The sequence below is a fragment of the Dryobates pubescens genome, chromosome 8 (assembly GCF_014839835.1).
Source record: "Dryobates pubescens isolate bDryPub1 chromosome 8, bDryPub1.pri, whole genome shotgun sequence".
In the NCBI taxonomy this organism is placed as follows: Eukaryota; Metazoa; Chordata; class Aves; order Piciformes; family Picidae; genus Dryobates; species Dryobates pubescens.
The window spans coordinates 26488201-26513611 of NC_071619.1; the positions used below are offsets into that span (position 1 = coordinate 26488201).

Genomic DNA, 25411 nt, shown 5'->3' on the forward strand with positions numbered 1-25411 from the left:
ATTTCTCAGCCTTTAAATTGTAGGAAAAAACCCCACATGAGCAGATGCCGGAGCAAGCAGGTCCTTGACATTTTCTGGCACTGTAATGAGACTCTGTTAGACCACTTAGTATTTTCTTTCCTTTCTTTTCTCTTCCCTTCCTTTAAGCTAACATCCTTTTCCTGTGCATGAGGGAGAAGGCAGTTGATAAAAGCCAAGTTCCTGTTCACAGATAAGTTTAGAAGGCAGCAAAGCTCAGAAGTTCCTTGAATAAGCTATATTCCTACCACTTTTTCCCCTCTCTGTCAGAGGCATTTGAGCCCCACACAGGAACCAGGCTCACATTGTTAAATAGCCAGGGACGTTTCCACAGTAGCTGGGAGGGGCAAAAGCTTTTTCCGCTCTTTGTTATTTTTTTTTTTTTTTTTTTTTTCCTTCTTCCAACTTTCCAGTTAAAAAATATTGCCAGGGCATTCCTGAACTAATCCAGACTGAGCTTCAGAAAAGAGAACAGGAGACAGGTGTAACAGGGTGGGGAAAAAAACCCCACCATGCTAGTGAAGCTTTTACTCATCTGTAATATAATTGGATTGGCAAAGCTGGTCAAACACAGAGACCATCATGGATATCATGATGGCTCAGTGCACAGCTCACAGCCACACATTTCTGAGATCTCTGCATACCCTCAGAGGACTCCTCTGTCACATGAAGAAGGAGGTTATTGGGAGGCAGAGGGGCTCAGGGAGAATACTCAAGATCGCCCTTCAAGTGTGATCTCACATCAGGAAGACATAGAGGATTTTGAAGCCGTGAGCCCACAATCCCAAAACGGGTAAGTACCCTTACATGTCCGTCTTACAGGTAGTGATAGTGCACTCCTGATACCTTCTTATGCTGTTGATGAGTGATAATTTTCAACAGAAGTTTCTCATTGAAATATATTTGATTTTAGGGATCAATCTATACCCAAACAGGAGGGCTCTAAAAGTCTTAACTACAGAAACAGAAAGCTGAATTGCTTGTGGAGGATGAAACCACAGATGGGGCCAGCTCTCAGCTCTTTGCCTAGTCTGAGATGGCAGATTGAAGGTTAGGGGTCTAGACACACCTGGAAGATGTGAAGCCTTCTAGTTCTGATGTAGCACCATAGAACAAAATGATATTTCTGGCAAAGCAGAACTAAAGGAAGTCCATTTACTACTTTTTCTCTCATCACAAACCAATGCAGATTATTTTTGCTGATTGTGGCAACATTTGACCATCATCAGAATGTGCCTGGCTACAGACTTGGGCTGTGGAAATGGGAGAGTGAAAGAGAATGGCAGGATGTTAGCAAAATAAAGATAGTGAGAAATAAAAAATAAGCATGACCACAGATTCAACCCCTCACAAAGGTTTTCATGACAGCAAAATGTTTCTCATGGTAATCATAAGCAGAAGAGTAGCCATCCTGAGTGGAAAAGGCAGGTACTTCAGCAGAAAGATTTCCAAACACTATGATTTTACAGGGCATGTAAGTAGGTCGCTAAATGTTTAAAGCAGATGAAAACCAAGCAGGACAGTAAATGAATCTTTTATAGCCCTGATGGATGCATACTGCAGGGCCCTGCTTGGGGTACAGCAGCATAGCGAGTGCTCTTCACAACTCAGTGCTTTAGGATGTCCTGGTATTTTTCCCTTTAAATGCTTCTGAAGAAGGGAAAAAAGAAAGAAGGAAAGAGACTATGAAGCCTTGCTCATGTCATGCTTCCCTTTCAGAAAAACAGAAGTATGCAATCTCATTTCTAATCTCATCGACATGTAAAGTTAAACTCTCCCTTCTGTGCATAGCATGGTGAGAGCATTAAAACCCTGTTGCCATTCATACTACATCTTCCCACAAATCTGTACCTCCCACCACTAATCTTAAGTCATCTTCTAAAACCTGTAAATGTTGACTTCCATCGGGAGATGGGTAGCATTTGATAATGGAATGCACTGTTAATTCACCAGCATTTCAGACACTGTTAGAGGAAGGAAAACAAAGCCCAGCTGGTACTCTGAACTTCTACATTCTGCTGCAAGGCAGTAATCATTTGATTGCTGGGTGAAATGCTGAAAGCACTCTGAAAACTGAAAATACTATGAAAATTCAGTGATGTGAAAAGGTGAACGTATTGTTGTAATATAGATGTTCAAATCACCCTGAGCATAGCTCCCAGGACAAGATGTAAGCAGGCAAAGACCTTTGTTACATTATACAGCAAGATTATATAGTCTATCAGAAGACACATGTGTCACATTAATTGGTTATTTTCTACTGCCATGTAATTAAGGCATACAATAGGTTAAAATAACAAAACAATATTTTAACACATCCAACCAAATTCTGCCTAATTTCTCTCCTTCAGTTACAAGATGTTTACATTCTTTTCTGAGACTAAACATAGCCTTCTCTAATTCCATCAAAGGCAGATCTTCCCCATAGCCTTCCAAAGCTATCTGAAAACAGCCTTCTACAATGTGTAGGTCATCAAGACACTGTAATGTTGGATTTAGTCCAGAGGAGGGCCACAATGATGATCCAAGAACTGTGGCTGGAACACCTCTGCTATGAGGATAGGCTGAGGGAGATGGGGTTTGTTCAGCCTGGAGAAGACTCCAAGGGGATCTTGTAGCTGCCTTTCAATACCTGAAGGGATCCTACAGAAAGGCTGGAGACCCTTTTCATAAGGGTCCTAGCAATAGGACAAGGGGGAATGGTTTGAAGCAGAGGGAGAGTAGGTTTAGACTGGATCTTAGGAAGAGCTTCTTCAGGATCAGGGTGATGGGACTCTGGAACAGGTTCCCAGAGTGGTTATAAACGCCATCTCCCTTGAGGTGTTCAAGGCCAGGCTGGATGAAGCCTTGAGCAACTGAGTCTAGTTGAAGGTGTCCCTGCCCATGGTAGAGAGGTTGGAGTAAATGATGTCTAAGGTCCCTTCCAACCTAAGCCATTCTATGATTAATGTACTCTCCTGATGGGGGGTTTTCTTTCTGTGTAACTTTGTTTAGCAGCACCTTGTGTAATGCAATACACCGCCAGCTATTACTCACCCTAATTTCTGCCCAGGGAGATAAATCTTTCCTTCTTTTATGGAGATAGATGTATAAAGAGTCAAATCATAACATTCTTCCCAATTACAAAGTTATGCTGATGACTACAGACAATCAAAATCTAGCCTGTCAGTAGCCTTGTTCTTTTGTTATAGCCATCACATTTATAGCGTACACAAGCCTGGGAAGCTGGTACAACATACAGAAGAAATGCAAGGCTTTTAGATGAAGTATGCCCAAAAGTGAGGGGAGAGACTGCAAATAAGAAAGGACAGCGTGGATCTTTTTGTAACTGCATTCCAAATTCTAAAAGTCATTGCAATGTATCGTCAGAGCATGAAGTCCTCAAGTGCATGTCAGGTGTTCATGGCTGCAATACCCTGCAATACATAGACAAGAAGTTGTCATGGATTTCCTATTTCCTCCCTACAAGTCGGACACATGCCTGGGAGAAACATCAAGGGATTTGGCTGATATCTCTAAGGGGCAGAGCAGAAAAGAAAACATCAGGAATTGATTAGGAATTAAGAGATATGGGACGGTAAAGATGTGTCATAAAAAAAAGCTCAGTGATGGAGAATAATTTTCCATCCTAATTCAAGTTTGATTTCAAAACATTTCATTTTCAGAACCAGGAAGCAGATAAATAAACAAAATCTCTAGTAGCTTTGCTTCTGAGACAGAATTTTGACTTTCATAATTTTCTAGCAAAAGTGATGTGTTTTTTCCCAACCTCTTGTTATTTACTCTATGTATTAGGAATAGTGGTTGTTAGAAAAGATCCTTACATTTGTAAACATTCATAGTCCTTTTGTTCCTTATTGCAGTTATCTGAATAATTAAGATCATCATGGTTAGTATGTCCATGGTAATTCGTCAGGATCCTCTGGTTTCTCTTTCAGCATGCAATGACTTATTAGACCCCAGTCAAATGTTTGGATATGCTACTGTACTAATTAATTCCTCTCAGAATAACAAGATTCATCTAGTAAGCACCTTAAAATAATAAAATCAGTAAGAAATCAGTGGCCTTTAGGTGACAAAAAAAAAAAGAACAATATGTGGATAATAATCCTCATCTCAACTATTCTTTAGAGGAATAACTAGGTAAACAGTTTAGCATCTCAGATGTTGCTTTTATCTGAGGAAACAGGAGAAGCCCTGTATGTTCGAAGTGGACAAGTTACTTTAAAATGTTACATGCTACTTAAAAGACAAAACTGTCAAAAGAGGTCAGTTTTCCAAAGGAGACCACCTTTGCTTCTCTTTCCTCTCCTCTCCTCCTCAGCATTTGTGCCTTATATGACTTGATTGGTTTGACTTCAGATATCTTATCCTATGCCTAAGATGAATGGATCCATATGTACCCAAACTTTCAGCACAATTAAAAAGGGGAAATGAAAAAATAAATATATATAAAAATGTGTACTGTGAAATTGATGGATTATTATTATTATGGTGGCATTTGTTTTAGCAGTGGAAGTTGAAGAGTAAAAGCAGTAAAAAAAAAGTTCTTGATTTCATAAATACTCAAATGTACAATACTCAAAATAGATAATAAATACCTTTTTTTGCTCCTCATTTCCCATATAAAACAGAAGCCCAATGCAGAACTTCATAGGAATGTGCTGTTGTGACTGGTGGTTTTCCTGTGGGTGTATGAAAGGAGTTAAAATAAAGCTTGTAAACCTACCCAGGACATAACTAGATATGTGCAGATGTTCTAGAAGTGACCCAGTAAACATTAAATATGAGCTTGCATTAACTCTTCATTAGCTCATCACCTACTCTAAAACTTACCATTAGGTGTAACCAGTTCAACTGCTGTCTGATCAAGTCACATGGAAAAGGATAATAAAAAGGTCAATGAGAAAATACAGTCGTCAGGACAATAGTGTATGTGGATGACACGCTTACTGCCTTGTGAAAACTTGTTGTAAACTAACAAGCTACCTGGGGGAGTTTTTTTTCTTTTCTTCTGTCCAAGATTTGGTAATGACATATGCCTAAGCAAGACAGTGCTGAGCTGGCCTCAGGGGAGCTGAAGGATAGGGCTACACACCTATACAGCTACCTGCTCTCCCTTAAGGCTATAGAGTTCAGACCTGGGCAGACAGAACTGGACACACGTATCCTCCATGTGGCTGGATTGGGACTAGGAATATGATGACTCAGCCTTTGAGAGGAGAGGTTTCCTGGCCCTGGGAAGAACACATCATCTTCTCTGTAACCTTGCCATGAACATGCCTCTGTTGATCAGAGATCCATGGAAAGATTTCTACTGCCATTACTCTCAAAAGGGCTTGTTTTCTCTTTCTAAAACCATGTTATTTCTCAGATGAAGCAATGCACTGAAGCAGAACTAGTGGAGAGCTGTAGCTCAGCACTGAGCAGAATTGGAGCAAGAGGCCTTTAGTCCATGTGCCTACAACACCCAGAACAGTCAGGCTGACAACTTGGATTTCATCCACTTAGTGTTCATATCCCAATTAGGAAAAAAAAACCAAACCAAACAAAAAAAACCCACACAAAACCAAAACACACACAAAAAATATGGAGAGAGAGAGAGAGAGAGAGAGAGGGAGAAGCATTTAAAAGGTGCAATTCCATCACCAAAGCCCAAAGCTGCCAGCTGGCCTGACCCATCTGCCAACTAACACTGTAAACCAGATCACTTAAGCATTCCATGTTAAAAATAATCTTTGGAAAAGGCAGAAGTTATTTTTAACTTTGCCCCTCAGTAACCCAGCTGACAGAGTTGGTCCCCACATAGAAGGTTCACCCAGTAAGGGAGAAATGGACTGAGATGATGAAATGGAAATGAGCAGAGCAAATACAGCTGGTTTCCCCACCTACGACAAAGTCTCTCAGAACTTCTCTGTCTTTCCAAAAGGGTAATCCTTGCCAAGTATCTCCTGGTTTGGATTTGCTTTCCTGTTGGGTAGGTGGTTTAGTTGTGTTTCTTTCTCTTTAATCCACAAACACACAGTCTGTCACCTCTCTGGATTTTTCTTACAACATGTCTGTAAGAAACTGAAGAAAATCCTCTCAAAAACCCTCAAATCCATCACCCTGCCTATAAATAGGAAAGGCAGAAATCTTTAGCACAAGTAAATGCTTAATGGCATTAACATATTTTGAGGCTTGGACACATGATTTGTATGAAGTCATCCTTGATTAGAGGAAGGCCTCCCAATTAGCAGCCAGGTATGTTGTCAGACTGACACACATTCCTCTTCCTCTGATTCAGTGCAGAGACAGGCACACAGAATCTCTTGTGATTACCCAGGGTGTCAAAAGACAGAATAACTATTCTTGAGTGTAGACAAGCAAAGAGAATCCAAATCAGTCTTATTCCAAGGGAAGTCAGAACAAGACTCAATCTTAATAGCTGCTTTTTTTGTTTGGTTTTTTAATTGGTCTGCTTTCACAGGAAACCACCATTGATTTAATTACAACCTGTTTTATGCTGACTCATCTAGACAGGGGCTTTCTTAGGAAGACAGAGACTTATTCTTATGGGATACTGAAATTTCCCAGTAAAGGGGCATAGAACATATGCCTAAAATAGAACAGGTTTGGAAGAAACACGGCTGAGCTGATCTATAGCCCAACATCCTGCAAATTAGTGAAATGGCCATTGAGTGCTCAACAATAGCTTTTGCAGTGCCAAGTTCATTAACAGAAACAACATTTTCCTATCAAAGTTAGGCACTCGCCTCCTTTCAGAACTTTAGGAAATTCTCCAGTATTCACCACTTGTTGAGCTGCACAGCTGCAGGTGGAATGGCTCCATTACCACATTTGATGCAAATGACACAGGTTCATTGCATGCAATACAGAGGTTAGGAACCCTCTGTGCTCAAAGGATTGTTTTACTCCACAGCTCATTAGTGCAAGCTGCAACAATTCATTCTTCCAGCAGATTGCAAGGGATCTCATTTCAGTATAGCCACAGCACTACCATCAGCACTACTTCCATGTGGATCTGCTGTGTTCCTAACTTGTGCAAGTAACAGCCTGTGAGTGAGTGATTGGTGGCCAGCCCTCAACAAAACAATGCTCATGGACAAAACATGACCAGGGCAAACATTGGTGCACATTGGCTGCACCTCAAATACATGCTGTCTGGGAAGCTTGTCTTTCCATGCATTTTTGAATCACTGGCATCAGCACAGCTGTGGTAAGTAGTCACTGGCTGCAATTCCTGCTTCAAGGTAAGGAAGTAAGTATGCTATGCCAGGGAATAGGCTGTAAATCATCTGTTTGGGGACAGACAATATAAATGAGGTTAGATTTAAGGAAAAACATCTTGCATTTATTTCTCTGAAGTAGCTTGTACACCGTTTGGCATTGGCTCAAAATCAGCAGCCAAGCCTGCTTGCTCTTCACCTCCTATTCCCAGTGAAGGTCCATGTTCAGGACTGGATTTTCCTCAGAAAGCCTTAACTGCACTAAGGTTTTCAGACGTGCTGCAGGACAAATCTCAGCTGATAACAGACTAAGCGGCACTACTGTGGAATGAAAGTGGCATTCAACAAGTACTATTCAGGGTTCCGGAAGACTTCCTGCACTGGATAGAAATGCACATGTTTGAAACTACCACTCCCACTCTTTTCAGCCCAGCTTGTTAACGTACACTGCAAATCAAGCAGTTTGATTGAACACCAATGAAAACCAGGGTGGCTTGTGGGATGAGTCACAACACAATCCCAGACCTTGCTTGAGAGGGAGCTGTACTCATCCAAAGGGAAAGATGGATACTCTGCTGTTTGTAATACAGGGCTGCTGGCTGCTCAGGAAGAGCTGGAGAATTCACTGACAGACCACTAGCGATCACTGTTTGCTAATTAAAACCCCAGTGGCATACCATGTTTCCTCAGAGAACCAGTGCCTTTTTCAAACAGATGAACACTTCCTGCATTCCTTAGCAATAAAAAAAAGCTATGCCTGATGTGCACAGTCCTAGTTCAATGCAAATGTGGTATTTTACCTCTGGTTTATACATGCTGCTTTTTCTTGTCAATGAGAATATTGCACTAAGGGAAAAACAGAACACACAGCCCTGTTCTTTTTCTTGCTTGTTTAAATTAGAAGAACACAGTCCTCTAGTGTCATCCTGTACCACATTTAAGCAGCAATAATTGCTTATCTGGTGCCTTTTGCCCAGTATAGGAAAGTATTGTGGACCTGAAAATTTTTATGCTTTGAAGAGCAGACACAGGGACAGCAGGACAGGAGTTTTCAAAGTAATTATAGAAACTAGCTTCCTTGAGAATAGAAACTTGAGGAAGCTCGTGTGAAGGACAACTCAGTTGTACTAGTACAGCCAAAGAAATAACAAAACTTATGAAAAAAAACCACCCATCCTGAAGTCCTGAAGCTTTTGCTCTGGCAAAAATTCCACTGACCTAGGAAATGTCCTAAACTATGCATTGCAGTGTCAGTCATGAGAACATAGAAAAATAATGTACATTAAGAACCTAACTGATCTGGGGGGAACATTACTCACACTCATTATCATGCTGCAGTTGTCAGTGTAGAAGTTTGTGTTAATCTGAGCAGAGTGATAACTAGAGCAGATAAGCCATCTCGCTTTACCTCCTGGTTCTGTGTGTTTCATATTGTTCATAATAACACAAGGTGCCCCAGACAAATCCTAGAATGGGAGACAGAACTGCCTGCACTTCACTACATTTCAGTAAAAGCAGAGGTATTATGCAACATGAGAAAAAAAACTTTGGTTTAGGATCAGTTTTTAGTTTGAAGACCTTAAAAGTTCACGATAACCTAAATTTGCTGAATCTTCTTTGAATACAGAATGCTTTGTCATCAGATGTATTTAACCTCAGACAGAAGAATGTACTTATCTCAAAATTACACAAAGTGCACAGATGCATGTGAAGACTCCTTTCAGTAAGGAGGTCAGAATAAAGCCTAGGAAAAAGCCCATATAGTCTAGGAAAGAAAATTATTCAGATTTCTTTCTTCCTGGTTTTAAAAGAGTTACTTTGCTTGAAAAGTAAAACAGGAAAACCAACCAAACAAATGAAACATCTGTAGCCCTGAATTTGCCAAGCTTCCCTCAAGCATTGCTCCCACTTCCAGTATTGTGATAAACTTTACCGTTCACCAGATTGGAGAGAAAGCTCTTCTGGTCTGCTCACATGAGCAACTTCTTTCTACTTCTCTCTCTCCTTGGCAGCAGAAACTTGAGTCAAAAGGAAACTGTATTCAATAGAATAAAAGCAGAGGGTGTTAAGCTGGTTATATATTCAGTGAAGGAAGCTACACAATTACAAAGGAGGGGGGTGGGGTGGGGGGGAGATGCAGAAGCAGAACACAAAGCTGCTGTGTTCCAGAAACCAGCTGAATAAAGAAAGTGCTACTTGTAAAAGAGCAGCTTTTTGAAACTGCATAGCCTGATTCAGAACCCACTGATGCCAGCAGAACTCCTGATTTCCTCACTGAACTTTATAGCAAGCCTTTCTCAGTCATTGTTTCACTTAGCATTAAAGAATGGCATATTTTCCCCCAAGGCTTCACTTAAAGGAAACATTTGACAAGATGTACAAAAATTACCGTGATATAAGTTAAATATTTGGGCACACTAATCTATATTGCATCTCATTACAGATGGGAAAGATAGGCCTTACTTAATTATTTGACAAAGGAATAATTTTTTGTAAGCTTAATGGAACTTGAAGACACTAAGTTTTTGTGATTAAACCCAAAACATAGTATTATACAGACCTTCAGCTCTATGCAAAAGTTTTGAATATCAGCTGAGAGAGAAACGGTGAACAGACACTAAAGCAAAATTGATACAAAGAGATGTGACCATCATGAAAGGAAGTTTGGATACAAAGAGATGTGACCACTGTTAAAGGAAGTTTTTATTGAGAATCTATCAGACTCGCCTTTTCTCCTGCTATTCGTTCTGCATAATGCTAACAGGCATCAAGCTGGGATCAACCATTAGTCAATTAATTTCTGATATAAAGTAACCACCTTTTATAAGTAGGAAGTTCATCAACACACTATCAGGGTTTGGAAAGGAAACCTCATATTTTCTTTTAAATGTGTGTGTGTATTTACACGTGCAATAGAGCACAAGCCCTGCCAGTCACACAATGCTGCTCGTCCTCATACACATGTTGATGCATGTACACATTTGGGTTAGATTTGCATGGCTCACATGACTCACAGGACTTGCATGAGAGCTGTGTATGCTGGGAAAAATGAATCAGCCCAGATGATGATTCACAGGGTGTGGATTGTTTTCATTAGGAAAGAACAAATCACTAAAGCCAAAGAATCCAAAGGAGTTTTCCACACTGAATGCAGATTTCTGCCTGGATCTGGCAGGCACTCTGAGGGCAGACCTAAGATACAGTACCTAGCAATGATGCCAGCAGCAATACCCGGTCACTTTACTTTTCCAGCAAAGTTGAAGGGGAAAAGCCATTCCCAGCTATGGCTTGCTGGGCATGTGAAAAAGAACAGCCTAAACACAAGCACAAATCATTTCAGGGCTATTCATCCTACATAAAACACTGAAAAGCAATACAGCCTTAAAAAAGCCTAGTGGACTTCTGTGCATCTCAGAGGCAGACATCAGCTAGAGCATACCTGCTGGTCTGTTAGCTTTTAGTCATCCAGTGACACAAGCAGAGCACTTGATTCTCAAGAAGTAATAATTTAACAAAAACTTGATGAATTTTTTTCTGTCCCACAGGAAAGACTGATAACTGGCATGAAAGTTCCCCACCCCATCACTTGCAAGAGCCTTAAAACTACAAATCTTCAAGAGTCCTTTTGGCTTGAAAGCGTAACAAAGGCTGCAGCAGCCTGCTTTCCTGTTCAGCTTTCCCAGCACTGCAGGCTTTGCCAGATTCCTCTCTTAGAAGCAAGGGCAGGAATAATTTTGCTTGCATGAGTGCTCACATGAAATTGCAATCACATTTTCCTTAAGAAACAGGGGAGCAAGAAAAAGCCATGTCCCAGCAAGCCTAATGAACTGTTCACAGCAAGGCCAGGCTGTCTGACCTTTCCTCCTCACATTTCCCAGCCTCCTTGCAGCTTCCTACTCTTCTCCTGGCTGTCCGGCAACTGTGGCCGCAGCTGCTGCTTTTGCGCAGGACTCAGTTGCTCATTGTTTCTGCAGTTCTCTCAGAGGAACAAAGTTTTTTCCATATATGCTGATTATTGGACAGTTGCTTCCTGTGTTCCCATTTGAAAACATACTGCTTAAAGTTCAGTTGTTCTTTATCAGACACAGCTCCCGCCCCCACACTACTCCATTATAACACAAGCTCTAAGTCACGGAATACAAGAACCGTGCTGATGTCACCAAATTCTCCAACTGATATGATTTGATCAGTACTCTATAAGGTCTGATATTACTTTTGTTCTGAGCAACTAGCGTTCATTTCTTACAGGAAAGGAAATTAATAGCATGCATAATGACATACAATAAGATTTCTAATCTTTCTGCAGACTTCTTTAAGCACATATGATGCATATACTGACAGCAGCAATCTCTAAGGCTCATAGTAATGGCTACAAAGATCCAGTGATGCTGTTCTGTGAGAGGTAGAACTGTAAACCCCTAGGGATTACAGAGCAGGAAAAAAAAGTCATGCAAATATAGCTTCTGTTCACTCATCAGATTTAGTCTTGGGCATTCAAACTTTTGAGGGACAAATTTTCAAGTACTGGATTGCCAGCAGCAGTATCATGAACAACGTTTTAAAAATTCCACATTTTGCCTTCATGAATATACCTGTCACATGGACATCTAACGTAAGTGTAGCTTAGTTTTACTGAGATTCAAGCAGTCTTCAGCCAGGACAGCTAGTTTGAATAGTACTAGAGTGCTGTTTCCTCTGCAGGTGCTTTACCATGAGGGAGCGACGAAGGCCTCAAACCCCTTTTGCAACAGATTTCAATCCAGTCTTCCCATCTGGAAAATGAGACTGGGATAGAAACTGTGGAGTCGGTGTTTTGGTACAGAACAGTTAATCACTCCAACCTAACAAGCATTGATGGATGTTTGGAGGAGCCGCAGATTCTGCTGCAAAGGGAGGAGCTGGATCTCACAGGTCACTGGGAAAAGAGGAGTCCTTCAAAGCAAGCCTGATGCCCAAGCAGCACAGTTTGGGGAAGGCCACAGGTTCCAAGCCTAAACCACAGAGGCTGAGCTGCCACTTGGTGTGCTGCTGTAAGCTCCTCATCCCTTAAAAACATCTTCATTTGAAGAGAGGAACTAAATCAAATCCCTGCTTCTCTTTCTCAGGACAGGAACCAGTTAGGTTAGGTGTTATCCTGGCAGCCATCTCTACAGAGACATTGGGAAGTTAAGGTGCATTAGCTGCAGCAGGGAGGGTGGTATATATCTTGTAATTTCTCTCACCCTACTGCTCAACACTTTTTTCCTTAAGAAATGGGATTAGCATGTTTTAACATCAGTATAGTGTTGAGTGATATTGTCAGAACTTTCCAAAGGCCCCATGTTCATGCTGTGTTAGAAATAACCATTGTAGGTGCCCTTCTACAACAGGCAGGGGACGGAGCCAAACCTGAATCAAAAACAAGGCCCCAGACTGTCTTTAAGACAGGTTGCCTGTAAAATGCAATTGCTGGTTCAGTGACTGAAATGTTAACCAGAGCAGAGAGCCCTTATGTCCCTATAGCTTCTTTATTCTAAAAAACCTGTCACATGTCTTTTCAACTCATTACTATTCACAGAGAATGGTAGGACCCCTTGGTGTTTAACTGGTGAACTTCTGTAAACACACTATCTGAAATACTGTGTTGCATAGGTTATGAGCAATGACTGCAATTAGTATTTAATCAGATACTAGTAGTAAATAAAAAAATTATTATTTCCCATTCTAGTTATTACTCCTCAACTTCTTGTCACTTCTGATCTTGGATTTTAACCATCAAATTTTAACCAGCATTACACTTTCATGTCTTGAAAAGGAAGAGGCTCACTTACACTCTGGGATTAACAGATGCCTATATAATTCTGGCTTGGAAAATTTAACAGCCTAGTAAAATTCTTTTATCTATAGCTAGAAGCATAAAACTAAAACACAAGAAAACAGCCCTCATGTTTACCATATGATTTTCCTGCAGATGACTGAAGAAATTACTTTAAAACTAGATCTTGAAGAAGTACTGCTTAGGAAGACTATTAATGGAGAATGTATCAGGTTAAGTTTTCACAAAAGCAGTCTGCCTCAACCTGATGAGTCAGGCATTGACTCAACCTGATGAGTCATTCAATAGGCATCTGAAATGGTAACATGCCAAGAAAGACAATCTGACATTTATAGTGATATTAACCTGCAGGTTATCATGGGTTAGAAATTTCTTCTACTAAATAAAAGGACTGGAAATGGAAATAATGCATCAAAGTCGACCCTTTTGTAACCAGCTCAGATAAACATCCCAAATGAAAACAAATGGGCTGGGAGTGGAGGGAAAAGATCAGAAGCATTTTACACTTTGCTCATCGTCCAGCTGAAAAAAAAAAAGGGGGGGGGGGGAAAGTAAAGCCCTTCCACATTTCACTTTTTTTTGGCACTGTTACAAGCCAAGACTTAAAGACTATTTCAAATTCCTTTCCCATGTCTTTCTTCCACTAGAAACTGGTGTCCCTTCATGCACTCCCGGCTGGTAACATACATAGAGGCCTGCATGAAAGAGAAGTACATTGTAAACTCCCAACAGCCCTGCCTAAATGGAGCACCAGACTGCCAGAGGATCATGTAAGTATCATAAATAAAAGTGACTGAAGAAAACAGAATTTCCTCTATATTGTCTAAATGATACTTTCAAAACTATTTAATGATGCATTTTAAGAAAGTAAAGCATCAGTTCAGTTTAAAAACCAAAGTAGAACAATTGCTTTTCCAAGCCATCAAGCACAGGACTACAAGGTGCTTTAGTGATTTTCCAAATCTTCCCATGTTCATTCAGAAAAAAGCAGAGACCATACCTTTTCCATGAATTTCAGGTATGAGACACACACCTAACTCCAAAAAATCCCTGCCTGTGGCCATCAGTGAAACCACTTACATGGCAATAATGCAATTGCTTACTCTTCTTTCAGGAATGGCTGCCCAAAGAGTACTAGTGATAGCCAATAAAATACTGGAAAGGTACCAGGACTAATAATATATTTTTAAATCTAGGAGACACTGACTCACAATACACTTACAAAGTGAAATAATACTTAATGCTCACCTACAGGTTTCCATACCTATAGAGTTAGTTAATTGCAAAAACGCTTCTGTTAATTTCTCTTTATCTGGATGACAACAAAGTTTCATGGTTACTTCTAAGTGAGTCTTCAATGAATTTTTATCTTCACTGGTACCAGTGATATTTTAAAATATTTGTTCAAACCCAGAATTTTCTCTACAGCTCATCAGAATACTATAGATGTTCGAGCTCAGTCTAAACTCGATTACAAAGGGCTCAATTACAGAAAGTATTACAGGTGAGTTTCTGATAGTTCAACAGATTTGCCACCTGTGACATTTCTTAAACTTGTGTCAGATCAGGGCCAACATGTTTGGGGGAAAAAAAATAGCCAACCAACCTCTACTGAATAACAGTAAAGCATGAGGCAGACCTCTGAAGTCCTGCTCAGTGAGTAGTAGTTCTACTCTTGTAAGAATTTGCACATACCTCTTGCAGACAGTAATACTGAAAAGCAGTTTCATGTAGGGGGAAAAAATGCTGTGGGCTGCCCAAATATTTTACTAAGCAGCAGTGATACAGTTTCTGACAAAATTCTCAACTGCATTCTGTATTCGTCCCCTAGGACATGCTTGGCACCAGACTGCTGTGAGTGACTTTACACTGAGACACACCAGCTGACAATAACTTGCAATCTAATGCCCAGACACTTATTCCCCAGGTACAGGACAGCTCTGAAGCCAGTCTATCAAGTAAAACAGAAGGTTTTGAAGTCTTTACAGTGGAAATGCTGTCCTGGATTTATTGGCGAAGACTGTAAACAGCAGGGTAAGGAAAGCTAATGAACAAGCATGAGAATTAATGACTAAATGCCAGTCATGGTGGCAAGAAATAAGTTTACATACTTATTTTTCCTTTTTGTGCTCCTGTTTTTGTTTGTTTGTTTTGGGGTTTTCTGTTGTTGTTCTGTTTGTTGTTGTTGTATTTGTTTATTTTTGAGAATTGATGTCTCATTCTCTTTGGTGTGCTAGGTCCCAAATTACTGCTACCTTAAAATAAGTAGTTGTAATTAGGTGCAATTAGTAGGTAAGAGAGGTAGGTGCTTGTTCTTCTATTAATAGTACCTTTCTAGTCTTTACACAAGGAGAAAGGTATTAATTTGCCAGAGTGGACCTGTCAGAGGTATGAGTCCACCTAGAAATGCCTATTTGCAGGTGGAAACTGGTGACATTAGAAAGCAACACTAGCATGTGAAATGCTCCTATGGTTAGCTGACAGGATGAAGTCATCTGACTATGGAAATCTCAGTGTGTCCAAGTCCAATCAAGGTAGGCAGTTTCACTCTCCAGCCTGCACAGAGATACTGTCTGCTAGAGCAGGGAGAAGCCTTACAATGCAGTAACAGCCCAGGCTATTACTTCCATGGAAGCTCCAGCAATAGCCTTTACATATCATAAGGCTGGAAGAGACCTCAAAGATCACCAAGTCCAACCTGTCACCCAAGACCTCATGACTACTAAACCATGGCCTCAAGTGCCACGTCCAATCCTCTTTTGAACACCTCCAGGCATGTTTACTCCACCACCTCTATGGGCAGCCCATTCCAATGGCTAACAACTCTCTGTGAGGAACTTTCTCCTCACCTTGAGCCTAAACTTCCCCTAGTGCAGTTTGAGACTGTGTCTCCTTGTTCTGGTGCTGGTTGCCTGGGAGAAGAGACCAACCCCTTCCTGTCTACAACCACCTTTCAGGTAGTTGTAGAGGGCAATGAGGTCACCCCTGAGCCTTCTCTTCTCCAGGCTAAACAATCCCAGCTCCCTCAGCCTCTCCTCATAGTGCTTGTGCTCGAGGCCCCTCACCAGCCTTGTTGCCCTTCTCTGGACACGTTCAAGAGTCTCCATGTCCTTCTCAAATTGAGGGGCCCAGAACTGGACACAGTACTCAAGGTGTGGCCTAACCAGTGTTGAGTACAGGGGCACAATGACTTCCCTGTTCCTGCTGGCCACACTATTCCTGATGCAAGCCAGGATGCCATTGGCCTTCTTAGCCACCTGGGCACACTGCTGGCTTATGTTCAGCTGGCTGTCAACCAGTACCCCCAGGTGCCTTTCTGTTTGGGAGCTCTCCAGCCACTCTAACCCCAGCCTGCAGCACTGCATGGGGTTGTTGTGACCGAAGTGTAGAACCCGGCACTTGGACTTTTTGAATGCCATCATGTTTGACTCTGCCCATCTGTCCAGCCTGTCAAGGTCCCTCTGGAGAGCTCTCCTACCCTCTAACAGATCAACACCTGCTCCCAACTTGGTGTCGTCTGCAAATTTACTGATGATGGACTCAATCCCCTTGTCCAAATCATCAGTAAAGATATTGAACAGGACGGGGCCCAGAACTGATCCCTGGGGGACACCACTAGTGACTGGCTGCCAGCTGGATGTGGCAATATTCACCACCACTCTCTGGGCTCAGCCCTCCAGCCAGTTCCTAACCCAGCACAGAGTGCTGCTGTCCAAGCCACAGGCTGACAGCTTGGCCAGGAGTTTGCTGTGGGGGACGGTGTCAAAGGCCTTGCTGAAGTCCAGGTAGACTATATCCACAGCCTCTACATGATCTAACAACATCCTTAAGCATATCACTAGTTGCCTCCCCCCTTTCCAAAGGTGATACATCCTCCCTTATTCATTCAAGAGCTGCTTGCCCATCCAGGCTGGTCACCTTCCCCTCCGGCTCATCGTTCAGCACATAGGAACTGCCAGTTCCTGTGCCTTCAAGAGTTCCTGTTTGGAGTAGGTCCAACTGCCCTGGACCCCTTTGTTCTTAAGGGCTGCTGCCCAGGGTACTTTCCAAATAAGTTGCTTGAACAAGCTGATGTTTACCCTCTGTAAGTCCAAAGTGAGGGTTCTGTTACTGCTCCTCCCTATTTCCCTGCATATTGAAAACTCCACTGTCTCATGATCACTGCACCCTAGACAGCCTCCTACCATCACATCTCCCACCAGCCCTTCTCTATTTGAGAACAGCAGGTCAAGCAGAGCCTGACCCCTGGTAGGCTCACTTAACAGCTGCATCAGGAAGCTGTCCTCCATACATTCTAAGAACCTTCTGGACTGTCTCCTCTCTGCTGAGTTAAGTTCCCAACACATGTCTGGCAGGTTAAAGTCACCCACAAGGACAAGATCTGATAATCTTGAGACAGCCTCCAGTTGCTTATAGAATACTTCATCTGCCTCCTCGTCCTGGTTGGGTAGTCTATAACAGACTCCAACCAGGATGTCAGTTTTGTTAGGCCTCCCTCTGATCTGAACCTACAGGCACTCGATCCTTCCATCTGCAACCTCTGTAACTCTGCATTGTTGAATAATGATGTGTGAAGCTGCTAAGTAAAAAGGAGGGGAGATTGTGGTTTAAAAGCTAGAGTGCTTCATGGCATGGGCAGGATTTAGCAAATACTACAATTTAAAGGGATATAAGGTAGTTCCCTCCACCAATTAAGGAAATCGTAACAGGCAAATTTTCACACAGTCTGTCTAGCTCACAGACTCCACAGATAAAACGGAAGTGCATGTTTTTATCTCTGTAGGTTTAGCTTTTCTTCACATACCATTTTTATTTGTAGATTTATCTTTAGGTAATGCCCCAGCCTGACCTTAATATTACCAAATGCAGTGCTTCTACTTTTGTCTCTCTTTCCTTACACTCATAGACCAAAACTAGCTTCTCCATCTTTATCTCTGCATTTGTACAGCATCACTCACTATAGCTGGTGGAACAAGGAAGAACAACTTGCAGATCTTTTGGTAGGACCCCACCAGGAAAAAAAAAAACAAAAACCAGATAAAAAACTAACCAAACAAAACCTCAACAAACTTTGCCCCATCTATTTGCAATAGCCTTATTTCTTAAGAGCAGTAACTCCTGAGTTAAAAACCCCACACAGCTGCATAGCACTACCATTTATGCCATGCTGTATGCCAGTGCTGTACTGCAACCAAATTCTCCAGATAACATGTTCTTGCCCCAAGAAACCTGCACCACAGACACTTGTCTCCACATCTCTGCATCAGTTACACTGCACATGAAATTGCCCTGCACTGTCTTGATAAACAGTAGCAGCTCCTACATCTAAATGTTTTCATCAATGTATTATGTCTCAATTGCAGATCCCAATTTTATTCTGGTGCCAGAAAATCAAACTGAAGAACAAGAAGAAGAGGAGCTCTCAAACCAGAGTATGGGCTTGAAGTTATTTTGCTTGACACCATTTTACTTTTCAGTCACTGATCAGGAAAAAAAGGATGTACTTTTTAGCTGTAATTTAATATGGTAAACTATGGAGAATATCTCAAGTGAAAGCATTATTTGGGAAAGCTTTGATACAATACATTTATTGGCATACATGAGAACTTTTGCTATAAAGCTAGATGAATACTCTAGACAAAGAAAGTTTTATGCTAGCTTTATGCTCCCTAACCAGAACATCAGCCAGAAGAGAGCATTAAAAGGTGTCATGGATGTTTAACCCTTTGATCTGGTTAAGTGGATTCACAGGAAAGTACACCATGCTCAGATGTCTGCCAGAAATGCTATTTAAGAGTAGATACAAAATAGCTTTGAGATTATTATTGTGAGGTACTGTACATTCATAGCCTGTCCTACCAACCTAAGGATCCAAGGGCCTTTCCTCACCCCATGTGACGTGGTGTTTTATGAAGTATTTTCTAGCAATTTGCTTTAGGGAAGTATTGCAGCTCTTGAAGAGAGTCTCCTTTACATTGTGCTCTCGGCACTGAATGCATAAGCAGTTGCTTTACATGAGTTTATAAAACAATAGATTTAAAGGTCAAAAGCAACCCTAGGGAGTGAGACACCCCCAGGATGGCTCAGTTTCTGCAGTGTTCATTGTACACTTTGAAATCTACAGCATAAATTGTGGTGTGGTGGTTTGTTTTTTTTTAAAGGCATTTAAAGGGCCCCTTAGCAGTCAGCTATGACAGTGAAACACCCTATTCTTCTGATTCCTTAGTGGAATACCTTAATTGCTCTTTCATCCTTTCCTTTTATGCTGGGCTGTCAAACGTTGCTGTCCTTTTAGTCAATGGCTTCAAATGAACTAGTCCAGAACATTTTTATGGTGTGGGGAGATTTTCAATGAAGAGCAATTTACTGCCATCATGGCTAGTGTGGCTGCAGTTTTTCTGCTATTATTTAAATATTTTGAGTTTTCATACCTGTTGGAAAAAAAAAAATTGCAAAAGAAACTGTGAGTTAAGGTGCTATAAATCAACAACCCCCCCCCTAAATGTCAGAGCAAAAACTACACAGGTGTTCTCAGAGGTCTTGTTGCCTGGTCGCTGCACTCTGTTGCATGACTTTGTTTTTTTAATCTTGTGATTAGTGTCATCAGTGGATTCAAGAGAAATGTTGGAAGTCATTCAAAATCATGAGGCTTTACTGGATGATCTTCAAAGTGATATTCATCAAGCAGTCAGCAACTTAGGTGACTTACAGAGAATATTTGAAAACAACGGTACAAGCATGGTGTTAGAAGTGAACCAGAGCAATTCAGGTGAGAGGTGTGACACAGAATTATCAGCCTGCCAAGAGGCCCTGTAAAACCACACAGATCAGGAAGAGAACTCAAACCCAAAAATACCCTAATATTCCTTGGTCTGCTGGTTGCGCCTAAGAAGAAAATTTGTGCAAACCCAATACAAATAAACAAACTAAACTCAAGAATAACTTGAAATGGGAAATGAGATGAGAGATTCCTTTGCACTTATCGGTAATTTCATAGTATGTCTTAATCACAGAATAAAGAGGTTGCTTATAAAATTTGTTAGCTTACTATTCTGCTTCTATTGCTTCTTTTCTTACGAGAATTCAGATTTTTTATACTCATGCACAGTCTGATGTGTAGAATATCAGACTGGTGTGTGTGGAAAAAAAAACCCCAAACAAACCAAAACCAGTCACCTTTTCTCTTCAAGATTATTCCCGCTGTATAAAGAAACTGGGGGTGGGAGGAGAGGCTACCAAATTTGACCTATTAATGTAAGACATTGGCTCACAGAAGCATTTTCTAAAGATACAGACTGTTGTCCTCAATGAACTTCAAGCGTGAACACCGAAGGCAGAAATCAAGCCTTAGTATAATTCTTAACTAGAACAGATATTTCACAGATTTTTCAAGTTTAGTCCTGGTCTGGAATATTCATCTGTAACACTTCAGTGAAGTAGAGGTGCAGTGTAGAAAGCATCAGAAAAAGAACATTGAGACAAATAAGCAAAAGTCAACCAGCTAAGAATTGTTGTGAAAATGGGCAGTCTTAGCAACTAAAAAAAGTGCTTGTCCTGGGGTTTTCAAAGGTCAGTGTTTTTATGACGTAAGTGGGGCAGTCAATACATATCTAAGTTACTGTCTGCAGACTCAAAGACACAATGTGCTTCACAGTAACCTCGATTTAACTTCAGAGTAGTTTCGCAATTGTCAAAATAAATTATGTGGTCAAATTTTGGGGAGTTAAGATGGCAGTAACTGCAGAAGAACACATACTTGAGACTTGGCCAGATTAAGATGTGTTCCAAAAGCAGAATTTAATGAAATTATTTTTCTTTTAAACTGTTTTAACAGGTCCACAGGAAAGGCTTCTGCAGCAAGTTTTGTTTCCCCATGTGGAGAATTTTCTAAGGAAACATTTTAACCCCATGTGGACAAGCTTCAACAGAAGCTTACAGAATCTGTCAAACGTGGTAAGAAACCTGTCCCATGATGTGGAAGCCAACAAGAAAAACATAGAAAGGTTCCAGGAGAGTACTGTGCCCAAGAAGGAATTCCAGGAGCTGGGAACTAAGTTTGACTCCAAAGTCCAAGAAAACATAGTGAAAGTCGATCAAGTGAAAAGAGATATAGAAAACCAACTGCAAATGCAGCAGGCTAGTATTCACTATAACCTCAATGCAATCAAGGCAGATACTGACACAAAGCTCAAGAAGATTCATAAAGTACAGCAGTCCCATTTCTTAGCTCTGAATGACAGTATAGCAAACATGAAACAGGAGCAAAACAATCTTGAAAGTAAGTTTGAGACTTTGAAAAAAAATTTAACAGAACTCTCCTCACATCATGGTCCCAAAGATGAGAATACCCAGTTAACCATCAGACAAATAAATGACATTCTGGCAGGGCATGCAAAGCAGCTTAAAGAACTTTACATGGAGTCAGATGTGGCTTTTCAGAATATTGAAGTTTTAGAGAAGTGGTTTAAGGAGATGAAAAAAAATATCTCAAAGTATAGGCCAGAAGATCTTACAGTAACTCTAATGGAGAAATCATTTATTATGGAAGAAAACAAAGCAGCAATAGAAGGGCAAATATCAGAGCTCAACTATACTCTCTCAAATCTTCGGGAAAACTATTCAGATCTGTTGAGGTACATGGAGGAATGCAATTGCCAGAGAGTATCTTCTGACACTGATGTACTGGAAGAAGACTTACAGAATACCACTTATTCCCTTGAAGGCACTCAATCAAACTTCAAGGATATGAAGCACTTAGAGTCAGTTTTCAGAGATCTCTTAAGGAATGAAATTGAAGAGCTTTCTTCAGCTTTTCCATCTATCCATCAGTCCCTTAATCTGCGTCAAGAAGAAAACAGGCAGCTTCAGTTGCAAGTCACAGCTTTTGCAGAAGACATCAGCATTTTGAAAAAGAGAGATGAAGAAATTCATCAACACATCAAGTATCTCAATAGCTCTTTTGTTTCTCTTTTAAAAGATGCCATGCGGCATGAAACAGCACTGGAAGCTTTACTAGGAGAAGAACTTATGGAAGTCTTGTTTGAAGAAGATCCTAGTATCCTAATAACATCAGTATTTCAGCTGCAAGAATCTCTCAGACATATCTCAGATAAAATCCAAGAACAAAATAGAACTTTAGAATCTCTTACAAAGAGATTTCATCTCTTGGAGAGAGGTCAACAGAATAACCACGATGCTCGTACATATCCTAAGCATCCCAAAGAAGAAACACAAACTTCCTCTACTGTAGATGAAGTCAGAAGTCAATACAGTGTTGCAGAACATATGGAACCTAACTATGAAGCTGCCAAAGATGACTCTTTGGATAGCTCAGCTTATAATGATATCATGACTCTGAAGAATGACATCAAATACCTGAGCCTGGCAATCAAGAGGCACGAATCTAGGAGTGACACAAACTTCTGCTGCAATCATACAATAGCAAATGTAATTGAGCCACTCAACATTTCTGTGGAGAATTTCTCAGCAGATTTAGCAATCCTCAAGCAGAAGCTGGAGGAACATCTGCTGATTTTTAAAAAGCTATTTGGAAACAGTGAAGAATTAGTTGCCTCAAACATAAGTCTGGATGTCACAAAGATACAGTCAATGCTGACTAGAAAAGTGAGGCGGCAACAGAAAGGTCAAGACAAACAAAGGGACAAGAAAAAGCCTGAGAAGCACAGGGAAAATATGGAAACAATAAGTGGAAGAAATACAGTGCATACAGGACTTTTGGAAAAAGGTGGGTGGTTCTACTTGCTCCTATGCAGGTCTAGCTTGCTTCTGGGCCCCATGCACCCAGCATATTGGTTGCAAGGCCTGTCAGGTACCTTGTGGGATGCTGGAGGGAGAAATTCTGGAATTATTTACATCCTCCCCCTCCACCAAAACAAGCAGGTTGAGTGATAACCAAGCTGATGGACTGCTACACTTTGCCTGAGGCCAGTAAAACTTCATACATTAGAGCTGCTGGAAAATTTGCCCTGAACTATTTCAACTTTATTTGTTTGTTGACGCTTTTATTAATGTAGCAGCAGTTCTCTCTTTTGAAGCTAATAGGGAGTGCTAGGCTTCCTATCCTGCTTCTGTTTCCTCTGTCAAGTTTATAAATATCTGAGGGGTGGGTCTGAAGATGCAAGTGCCAGTCTTTTTTCAGTGATAGGACAAGGAACAACAGGTACAGGCTAGAACACAGGAGGTTCCACCTCAACACAAGAAGACACTTCTTTATGGTGAGGGCGACAGGCTGCCCAGAGAGGCTGTGAAGTCTGGAGAATTTCAGAACCTGCCTGGGTGCATTCCCGTGCAGCCTACCCCAGGTGATCCTGCTTTGGCAGAGGGGTTGGACTCAATCTCTGGAGCTTCCTTCCAAACCCTAACATTCTGTGATTTTGTGAGTTTGGAAGGAGAGTACTCAACCCACCAAATCCTTCCCAGCATAAACAGATACATAAAATGAACTGCTATAATTTGCACAAGTGGAATCAAAAAGACTGACAAAACAACTTCAGACACAAATTTTCAGTTTGATTGGCCAGTTTCTTTTCCCTGTAAACATGTGGCCATAAGCACTTGGTAATTACAAACCACCCCAGCTTCAGCATTGGGCCTTGATTGTAACCTTTATTATGGGCATGTAATATAGAGTAAATATAATCCTCTTTAGGCATCAGTGCTGTGAACTGCAATTAAGACTGAATAAACAGAGGATGTAATTCAAATTCATTTATTTTTAGAATAGCAAAAATCAGTATGTTCTTTAGGATAGCAAAAAAGCAGTACTTTTTTTTTTCCTGGGTGATCTTGTATTTTGCCAAGAGTAATGGTTCAGATATTTCCAGGGAACCATTTGATTTCATACCCGTTTCAGTCATTTAGCTCTGCAAAGCACAAAGGAAAATCAGGAGTGATAGAGCTTCACCCTATTCCCCCTACTGGATGATCCTGGGGAGGGAAAAGCACCAGTTGCTAAAATCCTGTTCCTTTTTTTTGCAGACTCATTGGTGGCATTTCATGTGGGATTCACAGGAATGGATAACAAAAAAACTCTGAGGTTTAATGAAACATACCTCAATTATGGAAATGGTTATTTCCCTGAAGATGGTTACTTCAAAGCACCACATAAAGGTGTCTATCTGTTCGTCGTCTCTGTGGAGTTCAGTTCAGGGCCAGCATTAGGACATCTCTCCTTTAGCCGAGGGTACAAAAGAACTCTCTCAAGCAGTCAGAGGAAAACACCAAATGGAAACACCATGACTACTTTTGCTATGGCAGAAATGGAGAAGGGAGAAAGAGTATGCTTTGAATTGCTGCAGGGCTCTGTAGTGAGACAGAGTCCACCTGGGACCACAATGGCTGGATTCTTAATATTTAAAACTTGAATAGTGACATTTTGTTTTATCGGTATCTTTCCATAGATGCAATGGATCAATTAACTATTGCTTCATCTGTGATGTATTCAATCCTACTGCATGTGTTTAAACATAGCACTACCCTAGGTTTGTCTTCATGCTTCTTTTCTGGAAGTGTTTGGCTTGTAATTAGTTGCTTATGAGCAGCGATGGGATTTTCTTTCAAGTAATAAGCTAACCATTTGGACTCCCAAGTAAATGAACACACACATTCCCAAATCCTTCCACTGTGAGCACTGCACCTAATTAGAAAAAAATTACTTATTAGTAATTTCTCTTTACCCCTGGCAAAAGAGTATGCTCCCATGACAAATACCCGTACCACTGGCAAGGAAGATTTTAGGAAGGACTGTATGTATCAGCTCATGTGTTTTGTGGATAGCAGCTTAAAACTAAGAAATCAGGATAATTTTACCTTTTAGATGTCTGTGGACTACAAGCAGTAACAGACTGCCTTGGAAACTTTTGCAGCTCACTCCAGTGTTTGTGCACAACATGAACACTAGAAAAGATGGATCAAGCCCAGGACGTTGCACCCTATGCTAGGATTTGTCAGCAAAGACCTTAGCAATGGCCTGGTATTTTTGCTTCTGGACCTCTGCTGCATTTCAGCTATACTTCAGAAATTTGAGAACAATAAAATATTGTTAAGATTAATTACATTTAGATATTAGGAAAAATTTAAAAATATTGGTGAAAATACAGTTTATTTCTAAAGATGATCCTAAATAATATGGTGAATTCAGCCCAAAATTCAGCATTTAGTACACAGTTTAAAACCAAGCAAACAAGTAAAACTAATAGCAAAAAAGCAAATTCAGTGGTCTGCTGTCACTGTGGAATATAAAATAAATTAGAGTAAATCCAAGAGTAGAATTTCTGAACTGTGGAATTTTTTTTGATTTCCAAAAATCTCAAGATGATCATGTCTGGTC

The 25411-nt window shown here is 40.8% G+C and overlaps 1 protein-coding gene across 2 annotated transcripts; it reads left to right on the plus strand.

The window, feature by feature from the left end:
- The first annotated feature begins 461 nt into the window (after nucleotides 1–461).
- On the plus strand, nucleotides 462–24805 carry MMRN2 (multimerin 2). Of its 2 annotated transcripts, XM_009901707.2 has the most exons (7): nucleotides 462–811; nucleotides 13710–13832; nucleotides 14990–15096; nucleotides 18426–18494; nucleotides 19661–19831; nucleotides 20897–22807; nucleotides 24061–24805. In XM_009901707.2, the coding sequence occupies exons 1-7, from the start codon at nucleotides 531–533 to the stop codon at nucleotides 24444–24446; spliced, it is 3048 nt and encodes a 1015-aa protein (XP_009900009.2). In that variant the 5' UTR covers nucleotides 462–530; the 3' UTR covers nucleotides 24447–24805. The 2 variants fall into 2 exon arrangements, with proteins under 2 accessions (XP_009900009.2, XP_054019787.1); XM_054163812.1 differs by lacking the exons at nucleotides 462–811; nucleotides 19661–19831 and having other exon boundaries at nucleotides 13738–13832.
- The last annotated feature ends 606 nt before the right edge of the window (nucleotides 24806–25411 follow it).